Source organism: Spea bombifrons, chromosome 3, assembly GCF_027358695.1.
Source record: "Spea bombifrons isolate aSpeBom1 chromosome 3, aSpeBom1.2.pri, whole genome shotgun sequence".
In the NCBI taxonomy this organism is placed as follows: Eukaryota; Metazoa; Chordata; class Amphibia; order Anura; family Pelobatidae; genus Spea; species Spea bombifrons.
In genome coordinates this window covers 117,579,133-117,593,376 of record NC_071089.1, presented here as the reverse complement: position 1 = coordinate 117,593,376, position 14,244 = coordinate 117,579,133, and the positions used below count along the sequence as shown (strand labels likewise).

The following is a 14,244-nucleotide window of genomic DNA, read 5'->3' as shown; positions in this document are numbered from 1 at the left end:
AGCGATATTGTAAAGGAAGCCATTTTACCTGCCCCTCGCAGTAATAAAACATGGGGGGGGGGCATGTAAATGCCTAGGGGCTTCCCAGCATTGGCTACCTGGAGATCACTTCTGGAAGCCAGGCTAATCTCATGTAGGGGCAGGGGTAAAACAGGCCAGTCCGTGGGGAGAGAATAAACAGCCACTGGAAGAAATGAGGCCCAGCCAAACGCCAATCCCCCGGAATAAACGAGGGTCCCCAGCAAGGTCCCAGGCATGGCCCTGAAACATGGTGGAAACTGCCCCCTTAGGAACACATACATACAGGGCTGGAGAGAGATGGCACTTTCCTGTCTGGGGGGGGGACCAAACTCTATCCCCATAGGGACCCCACCACAGCCATGTTTTCCATGTGGAAGTTTTCACATACATGCCACACATACCGCATACTGTTCCTCAAGTGGTTTGATGACTTATTTTATGATTATAGGATTATTTATATGCTAAATGGAATGAAGAGATGACCTGCATTTACTCAACACTTCAGCTTCACCTAAAAGGCTTTAACCCAGAATACAGGTAACACTCAGCTGATCTGAAACCATAAGACTAACTAGACACCTGCACTAAAGCAGGGCCGATAACACCTTACCTGCAGCCAGCAGAGGAGGAACTGAACAAACAGAGAGCCTGGGCAGAGCAGGTTTAATTCTGATGGGTCAGGCACAGGAAGCGAGAACAGAGCACCTGATCAAGGCCTAAGCTAACGAGAACTGGGAAATGGATGGCACGTGCCATAGCAATGGCTGAAAGCCACAGCCCATTGAAAACATGCTGATGTACAAAGCGGAGAGTCCCTGTGACCGACAATCCCAATTTTAGGCCACTGCCCCGCATGCCTCCGCGCTATCCTGCTTTTGCGGGCAGAAGGGATTATGGGCCTTTTGGGGAGCACAGCCATTGGCACACTTTCCAGGGTAGTTGCCCCAGTGCCATTCTTTTGCAGGCAATGAGGATCCTGTGATGACCCCTGACCTGCCCAAGGAGCTATAAAATCCATGGCGGTACCAATGCAACTCCCATAATGTGTGCGAGTGACCATACCAATGTCTGATGTTAAGTGGTATGGATACGTATATATATCATTGATACATCGTAACCTCCTCTTCTCAGGATCTGCATGATTATCCCTCCCCTATTAAGTTATCTCTTCCATGTTGTTAAGTTACTGATTGTTGTTGATTGGTTCAGACAGCCTTTGTCAGGAGAGGAGAAGGGAGAGAACTTCCAACTCCAGCAGAAGAAGGTCTGGAGAGGGCCAAAAGCAGCCAACATCAGGCCCCGCCAAACCCCATTCCACAGCAAGGTTCTGAGGAGGAACCCTTAAGACACGCGGAGAAGAAACCATCCAAGAAACACCTGGTGGCGCCACCTTGAGGCTGACACCAAGAAGATGAGCTACACCTGGGCCCAGCCAGAGAGAATGACCCAGGACAGAGGATCTCTCTGGAGATCTGTAGTTGCCCATACCCTGGCAGGGGTGACGGGCATAAGTAAGCTATAACGAATGTGCTTCTGAGGACACCTACATAACTCCCAAGTGTCCTGTTTTTTGTTTGCGGGACAGCCACGATCTCTGGGCCCTGTCCCACGTGTGCTGCAATAGCACAAGCCTTTATTTTGATTTTGCAGCTCCCCTTGGCCAGTCACGGGTCATCGGGGGATCTCAACTGACCCAGGATCTTTCCTGCCCTCAAAAGCAGAACAGTAGGGCAGCTCGGTGCAACAGGGAGACAGAGCCTGGAAAATCGGGACAGTTGGGAGGTATGCAATCTTGGAATAAATGGGCAGATTCTCTGGGTCACAAAGCCTGGAGCTGACATCAGAGCATCCTACTTGCATAACTCCCAACAGTCCTGATTTTCATGGGACAGTTCTAATTTTCGGGGCACAAATCTACCTGCTTGAACACAGATCACTTAATATTTTAACAATAAAGTTTGTTTTAGGTGGGTTTTAAAGGGCATTTAAAAGACGTGATATTCGTTTTTACTGCTTCTTATGGAACATGGCTTCCGGTTTAGCTTTTTTATCGGTGTCACTGAAGCTCTATTCGGGTTCCGGTCGCTTTGGGGATATTTCCTGTAATAGATCGAATGCATTTGGCTTATTCCACCTGAATGCATGCTCATCAATGATTAACGACGGGGCTATTTATACCGCGCCGATCCACTACAACGCATTAAACGCGGCAAGCGCAGAATACACAAGGAGGAAGAAAATGGAAAGCAAAAGGAGACCGATAGTTTTTTGTTTTTTTTTTAAAGGAAGATACAGAATTGCAGGTTTTATAGCTCAGATTACTCACCCCTGACAAGGTTTTTACCCCAGTCTCAGGGTGAAGGGGCAGATTCTGGGGGTCACACAGTCTGGAGCCGACTCCTTCCTATTCTACCCCGCTGGGATCATGACAATAGGTGCCTTTTTCTCCCAGTATGCTATGGTTGATATCCCTGCTTGAATGCAGGTGACTCAAGTGTATCTTTAAAAAAAATAAGTCAAGGTTTCCGTGACGACCGGGATTAGAGCCCTTTGGCGAGCCACTACATAGATTAAAGGGTTAATATTTCAAGTCTCAGGGTCCACTCGTTCCCAGGGTATGAGCTAATATGTTAAAGGTCCATTTAGATAGAACCTTAGTTGGACCCAGGAAACAAATGAACCCTCGGCGGATTTGTCGCTTTATTCGTCTCTCTGAAACTTTAATCACGTTAAAAAAAACACAGAAACATTTAAGTGTTCCCGGCATAAATTATAAATGAGAAGAGTTTTTTTTACATGATAAAAGAGTTGTTTCTGGGAAGTGCTTGAGTGTTAAACGGTACCGGAGAGGATGTTTCCGGAGCCGCACCGGATTCCGTTGCAGAGGATTCTGGAGAGCGGGTGGAACGGCACCTTTAATTCACTTTGCACGATATAATAGCGCGAGGGCCAGGGGCATTTTTAGGGCGGTGAGACGGAACAGAAGTGGAGTAGACAGTGAGTGAGTGTGAGTGGGAGACTGAAGGCTGAGCCAGAGACTCTTTAAATATTAACCCTTTAATAGCCCTATGTGTTACCCAAATGGCCCTAATACCGGCCCTCATGGAAACCTTGACCCGTCATTATTTAAAGATACACTTACTTGAGTCACCTGCATTCAAGCAGGGAGATCAACCATAACATACTGGGAGCAAAAGCACCAAGTGGGAGTCTTATATATGATCCCAGCGGGGAGAATAGGGAGGAGTCGGCTCCAGACTGTGTGACCCCAAGATCTGCCCCGTCACCCTGAGACTGGGGGAAAAACTCATGGGAAAAACCTGAGAGATCCCGGGTATGGCGATGCCATTAACTAGATAGGTCACACCTCCAGCAACAGAGGGACACACATACGTGCTTTCATGAGGGTTCTGTAACCCAGTATGCAGGACGTAAAATATTTTATTTAAAAACGTGATTCATAAAGCCAATTCCTGCTGTTTCTATACACATTATTGGGGCTGTGATACCCTCATAGGGATTTGAGGTCCAAAGAGGGACTGGACAGACTGAACAGGGACACTTGGGAATTGTGCCATGCTTTTAGGTGATTCAGTTTAAGTAATACATTCAAAAATATATATTACAAATCCCTGCCGGGCAACAAGAGGTTAAATATTTCTCGTCTCTATAGAGACGCTTTGATGCCACTAAAGAGGGCGGAGCGTGATGAAAGCCGCAAAGTTCCGTCCCCTCCAAGTAACCGCCCTTAGTTCTCAAACGAGGCCCCGCCCTTCTCGCGGTCTCGTGCGCGCGGTGAGTGGGCGGAGCGTTTGGCGGCCCAGTCTCGCGAGGTTTAGGTGCGCGCCCGTGGCGCTGTCCTCGCGCAGACAGGCAGTCAGGTCTCTGTGTGGTGGTGAGAGGGAGAGAAGCGGCGCGGGTACTCGGTAAGTGGGTGGGGGAGAAGATGGCCGCAGGGGAACGGTGCGACGTAACGGGGGATAAAGAGTAAAGCCTGGGTGTCCGCTATTCTGTATATCCGTGTACGGGCTGTAATAAGAGCTGCGAGGTCTTTAATATTATCTGCCCCCCCCATTTCAATGTACGGGGTGTAATATATCCCCCCCCCTCCGTTATACTATATCATGTATATCAGTGTGTGGGCTGTGACGTCTGTAATAATATCTGTAAATAATATCTGCCTCCCTCCATGCTGTATCCTGTATAGCGCATTATGGGGTGTAAGGTCAGTTTATAATGTCCCCCCTCCCCAGTGTACTATATTCTGTATAGCACATTATGCGCTGTTACAATTGCTCTGAGGTCAGTAATTATGCCCCCCCCCCGTGTTCACTGTACAATGTATGGGCTGTGAGGTCAGTAATAACCCCCCCCCGTATGTTATATTCTGTATATCACAGTATGGGCTGTGATAATTGCTGTGAGGTCGGTGATAATGTCTCCCCCACCCCATATACTATACCATGTATATCAGTGTATGGGCTGTAATAAGCAGCTGTGGCATTGGTAAATAATATCTGACTTCCCTGGTATGCTATATCATGTCTATAAGTGTATGGGCTGTGGGAGTGATAATGATAATTGGTTATACTATATAATCTACATTAACGTATAGTCTGGGATTGGTTATACTATATACTCTATATTAACGTATAGTCTGTGGGGTCAGTTATACTATATACTCTACGTTAACGTATAGTCTGTGGGGTCGGTTATACTATATACTCTATATTAACGTATAGTCTGTGGGGTCGGTTATACTATATACTCTATATTAACATATAGTCTGTGGGGTCGGTTATACTATATTCTCTATATTAACGTATAGTCTGTGGGGTCGGTTATACTATATACTCTATATTAATGTATAGTCTGTGGGGTCGGTTATATCATAAACTCTATTAACGTATAGTCTGTACGATCGGTTATACTGTATACACTCTATGTTAACATACAGTCTGTGGGATCGGTTATACTATATACTCTATATTAGCATATGGTCTGTGGGGTTATGTCTGCATCCCTGGATATATGGTGTCGGCTGGTATACGCTGCAGCTTTGCAGTTGACTTTTTGGTTCATTTGATCGTTTTTCTTCTGTTATCATTATGAATAATTTTAGTTGTCCGTATATTTGCTAAACACACCGTTTCCGTGGTAATTGTGATTTATTTAATCTTTTTTGAATGGTCTGCATTTTATAATCCAGTTAGCTGCTGCTTATAACGGAGCAGTAGTTGTAGTCAGAGCTGACCGGTAGGCCTTACGGCACCGTGTTTGATCCACTTTATAAACTGGATGCGCGGTTTGTTCCTCGGGGGGGGGGGGGGTCGGGGTGTCTCGTTCCTGTCTTCCCTTCTCAATATCTCGTTACTACTTTTCTGTATCCTTTAATGATCCTTAGTTGAGCCAATTTTCATGTTTTTGGGTGTTTTTCGGCTCTGTATAATATTCTCTTTGCGTGTTCCGTCCAGGTCTTGTTGCCCCTAGGTGCTTTCTGTCCGCCTGGCTTCTGACTCAACGTGTAAATTATCTGTGTAAGATTCCTCCCGCTATATATAGTAACTTGGTTGTAGCCTTATTGTATAAGTGCAAGCCTCCCGCCGCCTGCCTCCTTAGTTAATAGAGCCCATTGTGTGACATCTACCTGCTCCGGTTATATACCTATTGTCAGAAAAGTCACTTCATTGAGACAATAAGTAAAATATTAATATTCAGAGGCTACATTTTATAATCTCATTCTTCTTTGAGATCAGATGAAGCAGCGTTATATATGTGCTGTCTCTTTAAAAAGTTAGTGGTTAAACTGAAAATATTTATCTCGTTTTGTCCCAATAAACTCACCTTGTCTGCAGACCTGGAGTCACTGCTGTCAGTCATGTGATATTTTGGGTGACTTTCCCGGCTCAAACACCACACTGAGCTGATGCTTTATGGCGATGCTAATGAAGTCCGTTCCTCCGTAGACATTAGTCAGGATGTCCAGCTGGGTGATTTAGACCGAGCCATTCTGTTTCCCACACGCAGTATGGTAAGGAGTAAGGAAAATCATTGGTTTGGTTTATCTTTAAGCCTTTCGCTCTGGTTTATACTACAATAGAGATATTAAGTCTTAAAATCTCTGTTTCGCTGGATTATTTCTACCAAGAATGCTTTTTTACAACTTTCTGCCGAATGCTGGTTTTATATATTCTTCCCAGCCCCGCTCGCGTTTATTTGGTTAATGGTGGGAGTTATTCCATTTGCGGCACTAAAGGTCATTTCGACATCCTGTCCCCTATTGCGAAATGCCGGGGCGATAATATGACCGCAGCTGGGCCGCGCTCTAATATAGAGAGAAAGCATAAGACGCGGCGGCCTTTATGTACTTATAGAGCTATGGAAAGATCGTATTAAAAAAAAACAATATAAACATTTCGAAATTGAGCTAAACATTTTCTTTTTATATTGCTACCGCCATGTCCGGTATTATCGTGGTAATGTTATTGTCTCTTTTAATAGTTTTCACTCTTTCTTAGTTTTTGTGGTTTTAACTTCAATTATAATTTATAATTATTTGTAAAATGGAAATATCTATAGGTTTGCAACTACAATTGCAATGTGTAATTGTTTTACTATATATATATATATATATATATATATATATATATATATATATATATATATATATATATATATATATATATATATATATATATATATATATATAGCACCTTATGGCAGCACTATCGATTATCTATTTAATGTCTTAAAGTTCCTTGCATTCTTTCCTCCCATCATTTGAAACAATTGCTTGAACCAATCAATAACAATCAGCAACTCTCCGCCATAAGAGGGCGAGAGATACCTTAATGGGGCAGATCCAGAGGATAGGAAACTTCTCCCTGTAGAATAGATGTAAGGCGAGGGTTTTTCTAGATCCATTTTAACCCTTTTAGGAATGAATTCTCCTGCCGTTGTCATGAGGGTAACTACTTGTATCTCGCATGGTTGTGAAATGTATTTACAGCCCTGCTCACCTTTGCATACACATGAGACGAGAAAATAAAAACCTATAAAACCTTTCTAAAGTCAGCCGCTTCCTCTTTTCTCCGGAATGCTGAACGAAAGCCGTAATTATATTGCAGTGTTTTAGTTTTATTTGATCCCGTTTCCCGTTTACGTTGTTTAAACTTTTTATTTGTTCTTTTTTTTTTTCCAGGTATGAGTTGACGAGCCGAGCAGCCGCCGCGAGAATGGAAATTTGCTTTTGTTCTCGTTTTACTCGGCACCCCAGATGTTGATCCCAGCGCTGGTAAACATCGCTAATAATGTTAAATATAGAAGAGGTCGACTCGTTTCAACTGGGAGCCGCACCATCTGCACGTCTGAATCCCAGTAACAGCAAGTTAACCTTTCCACCGAGCCTTGGATAAAATTGGCTGGTTGTCGGTTACTTTTGTTTTTCGATCACGCTTCTCGTTGGAGATTGTTTTGCAGAAAAGAAAAATGAAATTTCCATTTTATTGGTTTGCCACAGACCAAAGCAGATAATTTACTTTACGAGGTTGCAGATCCCAAACCTTTTCGGGCATGGCTACTTACCCGACATGATTGGTTAGCAGTCGCCCATAGACTCATGAGTGGGTATACCATGCTGCGGAATGGGGGATTGGGGAACGGAGGTCAGCCTTGGATGCTACGTTGGTCCAGCAGGATCCGTCTGTCATGGCTCAGTTTTACGTTGTTCATTATACTGGTCTTCTTCCCCCTGATTGCCCACTATTACCTCACCACTATCGACGATGCCGATGACGCGGGTAAGAGAATCTTTGGCCCGAGAGCAGGGAATGAGCTCTGTGAAGTGAAACATGTTCAGGATCTTTGCCGGATCCGTGAATCCGTCAGCGAGGAGCTTCTTCAGCTGGAGGCCAAGCGCCAGGAGCTCAACAGCGAGATCGCAAAATTAAACCTAAAAATCGAAGCGTGCAAGAAAAGCATCGAAAATGCGAAACAAGACCTCCTTCAACTTAAGAATGTCATCAGCCAGACTGAGCATTCGTATAAAGAACTCATGGCACAGAACCAGCCAAAGCTTTCATTGCCAATTCGGCTTTTGCCAGACAAGGACGAAACCAACGTACCATTGCCAAAGTCCAGGAGAAACTGCAGGTTGCACAATTGCTTTGACTATTCTCGCTGCCCGCTTACATCTAGCTTTCCCGTTTTCGTTTACAACAGCGACAAATACCCGTTCGGGAACTACGTGGACCCTTTAATCAGACAAGCCCTAGAGGCAAGCGTCAGAACTAATGTATATGTGACCGAAAATGCAAATATTGCTTGTATATATGTGGTTTTACTGGGGGAAATGCAGGAGACGTTGATGCCAAAACCTAATGAATTGGAACAGCAGTTGCACTCTTTGCCATATTGGAGAACGGATGGCCACAACCATCTGATCATTAATTTGTCCAGGAAGTCGGAAACCCAGAATTATCTGTATAACGTCAGCACGGGACGTGCCATGGTTGCCCAATCCACGTTTTATGATTCGCAGTATCGCCCGGGCTTCGATATTGTGGTTTCGCCGTTGGTCCACGCGATGTCCGAACCCAACTTCCTGGAGATACCCTCCCAGGTGCCGGTGAAAAGGAAGTACCTCTTCAGCTTTCAAGGAGAGAAAATCGAGTCTCTTCGATCCAGCTTGCAGGAGGCCCGGTCGTTTGAGGAGGAAATGGAAGGGAATGCCCCAGCGGACTACGATGACCGCATCATTACCACTCTTAAGGCTGTCCAGGACAGCAAATTGGATTTTGTCATGGTTGAGTTTACTTGTAAAAACCAAGCTAAGGCAAGTTTGCCCACTGAGTGGGCTCTGTGTGGGGAGCGGGATGATAGGCTTGAGCTACTGAAACAATCCACTTTTGCACTGATTATCACGCCGGGTGATTCATACCTCGTTATATCTGCTGGCAGCGCCATGCGGCTTTTTGAAGCTCTTGAGGTTGGCGCCATACCAGTCATTCTAGGTGAGCAAGTCAAGCTGCCGTATCACGATATGATCAGGTGGAACGAGGCGGTGTTCATAATACCAAAACCACGTATCACGGAAGTACATTTTCTCTTAAGAAGCATTTCTGACAATGACCTTCTTTCCATGAGGAGACAAGGGCGCTTCTTGTGGGAGACGTACTTCTCTACATCTGACACGGTGTTCAATACCATCTTGGCCACCGTAAGGACTCGTATCCAAATTCCTGCTGCCCCCATCAAAGAGGAACCGGCAGTGGAGATACCTCATCGAACCGGTAAAGTGGCAGGTACCGATCCAAATATGGCCGACAACGGAGACTTGGATTTGGGTCCAGTGGAGACAGAACCACCATATGCATCTCCAAAATATCTCCGTAACTTCACGCTAACTGCAACCGATATCTATAGAAACTGGAATACAGCTCCGGGGCCCTTCCATTTGTTCCCTCACACACCCTTCGACCCTCTCTTACCCTCCGAAGCAAAATTTCTAGGCTCCGGCACTGGATTTCGACCAATCGGTGGAGGTGCTGGAGGCTCCGGCAAAGAATTCCAAGCTGCCCTTGGCGGGAACGTTCCCAGAGAACAGTTCACTGTGGTTATGTTAACCTACGAGCGGGAAGAAGTACTCATGAACTCGTTGGAAAGGCTAAGTGGTCTCCCGTACTTGAATAAAGTTGTGGTTGTGTGGAACTCCCCAAAGCTGCCGTCAGAAGATCTTCTATGGCCCGACATCGGTGTCCCTATAGTGGTAAGTGCGTTGTTTTATTTTTTTATTTATTGCTTTGTGAACATAAAATGTTTGTTCTCATTGGACTTACGATAAATGTGCATTCACCATCGAGAAAGCGCTTTGTCCTTTGGTGGGAAAACTGCCAGAACCGATCATGTGATTAAGTGATCGGGACATAGCTTCTGAAGTTTATTGGAAATGTTCTGTTTGTGGAGCTTTTGCATTCATCTATTTTTTGTTGTTTGTTTCTGAAAGGATTAAGTGCCTTTTACACTACCCTTATCTCCTTTAACGTATGATCACTGCTCACCGTTTCTGGCTGCCGTCTTGGGAAGACTAATATTTATCTTAACTCTAAGTATATTGTTCTAAAAGATCGTCTTCCCTGGTCGGAGCCCTAGGATATTATCTGGTATCTTTTTTTCCCCTTATATCACGCTGTGCCGTACCTTCATTGAAGATGTGGGATTCCTATTCCCCTACCCGGAGAAGGGGAGATTTGCCGATATTCAGCAGCTGCCGTTCCAAGACCATATCCTGCGGTTTTTCCCAACGAAATAGTTGCTGGTGATTGGAAAGTTAATGTTATAGTTTTCACCTCTTTGGTCGCTCCTTTGGTAACTCAACACAAAATTATCCTTAAATTAAGCCCCCGTTTAATCGGATCGTGTTTTGTGGGGCCCGTTTAATTTTGGCCTTCTGGTCGTGTGACGCAAAAGCCAAGTATAGGAAGACGGATATTTGTATTCTTTCCCTTAACAAGTGATTTTGATTTTAACGTTTTGGCGGATTGGGGGTATTTAACCGCTACAAATTAACCCTATTAGCACCTGCCCAGCCTTTACACTGGTGGCTGCCAGAGCTCCCCACGCCAAGGTGGTTGAGGTGGTTTCTGGGCATATTTGGAACTGGGTGCAAGAACACGCTCCGTACCAGGAATTCCTGCTATTCTCCCCCTTAAGGAAGGAGGCTTGCCGCTCGCTCAGAATATTTCCAGCTGTTGATAAGATTCTCTACAAGGAACAGAAGTTACTCTTTGGAATTTTTCATGGAAGTTCCCATCCCGCTGATCCAGACGGAAGTCGTTGTTTTCACATTCTAGCAATTCACCTTTTTTGCTGTTTAAAGGAATATAGCGCCCCCCCCCTGCAATTTTAGGATATCAAAGAAAAGCCCGCAATAAGTCAATTTGATAAAAGGCACTTTTTTTTTGAAGTTTTTAAACAGAAATTAGAACGTCTCAATGCTGGAGAAGGAAGTTCCGCAACAGAACCCCAGACATGCGTGTAAATAAATGGATTTTGTGTTAAGCAGTTTAATTTATGCTGATATTTGTTGTTTTTGCCCCATTGGTTTCAGTGCCAGCTGGTGGCTGAACCTGTATGTTTATTTGCTCTTCTGTGCCAGACACAACATACATGAAGGCAGCGCTTTCACGTGTCGCTAACCAGCACAGATAAACGTGTCTCCTGTAAACATGGCGGCTGCCTTATCCATCCAGGTATATCGACAGCCTACCTGCGGGAGACGGAAGCCGCAGGGCGCCCCCTCCAACCCCCTGTAAGTAATGCAGCCGCGGGTCTTTTCACGGAAACGGCGCTAATTGCCCCCCCCCGCAGCACGTCTACAAGCGTCGCGGTGAGACGCCATCTTTTTGGTCACATTTGGCGCATTTTAACGAAGACGCAACATTGTTGAGTTAAACGGCCTGGAGAAGTACGGCTGACAGCACTAAGCTAGAAATGTTGGAGGGGAATAAACTATTTTTGAGAATGAAAAAACCCAGTGCAGAGATCTAATCTATCCTCCTACAAACCCACCTAAAACCGCTGACTTCCCACATTTGCGGTCCGGGTGCGAGCTCGTAGTCGCTCGAGTAATATGAAGAGGATCGCGCTGGGTAGGATATATCTCGTATCTTGGAGGTGATTCCAAGCCAGAGATAACTCATTGATTTCACATGTAAGAGATTTATGTTATAGATTCCATACGATAATGTGACCTCGTACACGCAGTACATCCAACACGCACACACACACACAAACACACACACACACACACACACACACACACACACACACAAAAACACACACACACACACACACAAACACACACACACACAAACACACACACAGATACTGTTTGAGAGGCAACCATGAAAAGATGTCATTTTATTTATCCGTTATTTAAGGTGGAAGTCTCACGGGGGGGAGGAAAACATTTCGACAGGCGTTCTGTACGGTGCCGGCACTGACAAAAAACCCGGTCTGATTTCAGTCCTTTATCTGCAGACCTGGATATTGTCAGATGTGATGTTTTGGGTGACGCTTCCGGCTCAAACTCCGTACTGAGTCGAAATGTTAGAAAAAAAACCCCCCCAATAGTTCAGACTTTCCACGTTTAGGGTCCTGGTGCGAGCTCATAGTCACTCGACTCCGATGATTGGGAAACCGAGTGATACGATGATGATGATGAACTCTCTTCAGGATCCGGCTGAGTAGGGAATATGTCCTCGTATCTTGGAGGCGGCTCCGAAGGGTAACGCTCGTCGATGTTTTGTACGATCGGCCACCACGGTCTTGGAGGTGGCTCAAAAGGGTAAAACTCGTCAATGTCTTGTACGGTCGGCCCCCATGGCCTTGGAACGTTGTGTTCATTTTCCCCGCCGCGTCGGCCGGAATCATGGTCGCCCCTTTCAAAAAGGAGGCTGTCGTAGGAAGGAGGATCCCTGCTCATTGACCAATCAGGTTCTCCTGCAAAGTGTGGAGGGGGGGTGACGTCATCACCCAATGTTACAGGAACCGGATGATATCTGAAGGCTTCTGGGTCCTCCTCAGAGTCGCCGTCCCGACAGCTTTTGCTCATACAGACAGCCAGGCTGTAACACAAACCGATTACTGTGAGTGCGATTATCCGCACAAAGCGAGCTACACAGACTTCAGGGGGTTTGTCTGTGTTGGATGCCGGTTTGCAGGCTGGAACCACAAGTCCTGGGATACAAACTATTACCCCGCAAACCAGTAACAGCATCCCGAGTATCAGGAACTGCACAAACTGCCGGCTTTTCCCGCAGAGGAAGCTGCTATCTGGATCCGTCGGGTCTCCTTCTAATTCCCTCCTTCTCTCTCGTTGGGCAGTAAACTCTGCCATTATTAAACATGCCAGCCCTAACCCGGCAAGTACCGGGCCCGTCACCTTGTAGGCGATACAGCTGTCGGACTGGCATGATGTGAACCCATAGACAGAAAGTAGAGATCCGCCGAATAAGAGCGCCCAGCCAAATACACACAGCGCGAATGTTATTCTGCTGCTTGTGCGAGGGCCAGGAGTGCCGAAGCAAGTGCGCTCCATGATGGCTGAAACGTGTATCTGTCGGGTGTCAGTCAAAGATGTTCAGGTGCAGAGACTTGCGCCTATGTGCCGGGTATTCCGTCACACGAATGAAGGCCTTTTACTCTCTGCCTATTTTGTCTTTTCAAAGTCAATAGAAATCGCGATTTCGCTGCCTGTCGTGGACAGGTAACTGTTATGCTCAGTACTGCTACTGCTCACAATCTGAAACAACCACAGTGTCTGGATGTGCTTTTACAGAACATCACAGTGTTGTGACATCACAGCACTATGACATCACAGTCAGGGCAGGCTGTACCACAGTGCAAGAGCCATAGGGGTGTTCTGTCCTGGTTCCAAATATCCTCAGGGCCAATACACAGCTCCCTCTTTCACCAATGACAGTGTTTTATTTCACATGACCCCCCCTCTCCTTACACGAAGTGGTTTGTTCCAAAGAGACTTTCTGCAGTGTTGAGAAGTAAGGGCTTCTTCTGACATTGCGCATGCTTCACAGAAATACTCGTAGATTAATAGATGACAATGTTGAGGATACTTGGACAGAGTTTACATTTAATAAGACAATTAACCCCTTAAGGACCTGACTGTTTATTTTTGTTACCCTTTGTGACCAAGGATGTTTTGACACTTTGTCGGTGTTCGTGTTTAGCTGTAATTTTCTCCTCTCCCATTTAGTGAACCCACGCAAGTTATATATATGTATGTATATATGTATGTATATGTATATATGTGTGTATATATATATGTATATATGTGTGTATATATATATATATATATATATATATATATATGTGTGTATATATATATTTATTTTTTTTTTGCTTTCAGAACAAGAATTTTTTTTTTCATCTAATTTCCTAATAAAAACAAAACAAATATGAGTAAAGTTTGAAAAAAGCACTTTCTGCTCATTTAAAAAATATTTTACTCATCTACAAAATCTAATGAAAAAAACTGCTAAATAGATTAGGGCTGCAACTAACTATTATTTTCATAATCTATTAGCTGGCCGATTTATTTTTTCGATTAATCGGATAATAAAAATGTAAATTTTTCACTTATTTAAAATAATTTAATAAACAGGATGTTAAAAACGGCAGAATGGAAAAAAAACACTTTGATAA

General features: G+C 44.8%; 1 protein-coding gene and 1 long non-coding RNA gene across 2 annotated transcripts in view; one reads left to right on the top strand and one right to left on the bottom strand.

Annotated features, from left to right (window-relative positions):
* LOC128482736 (uncharacterized) overlaps nt 1–694 on the bottom strand; it is a 42,171-nt gene extending 41,477 nt beyond the window's left edge. The window contains exon 1 of the long non-coding RNA XR_008351012.1: nt 632–694. This is a non-coding gene — a long non-coding RNA (uncharacterized LOC128482736). The remainder of the gene's footprint in view (nt 1–631) is intronic.
* A 3,116-nt stretch (nt 695–3,810) lies between these two features.
* The window catches only part of EXTL3 (exostosin like glycosyltransferase 3), a 30,525-nt gene continuing 20,091 nt past the window's right edge, over nt 3,811–14,244 (top strand). Inside the window, exons 1-2 of the mRNA XM_053458614.1 lie at nt 3,811–3,947; nt 7,223–9,787. Coding sequence (XP_053314589.1) covers nt 7,640–9,787 — 2,148 coding nt within the window. The 5' untranslated portion in view covers nt 3,811–3,947; nt 7,223–7,639. The remainder of the gene's footprint in view (nt 3,948–7,222; nt 9,788–14,244) is intronic.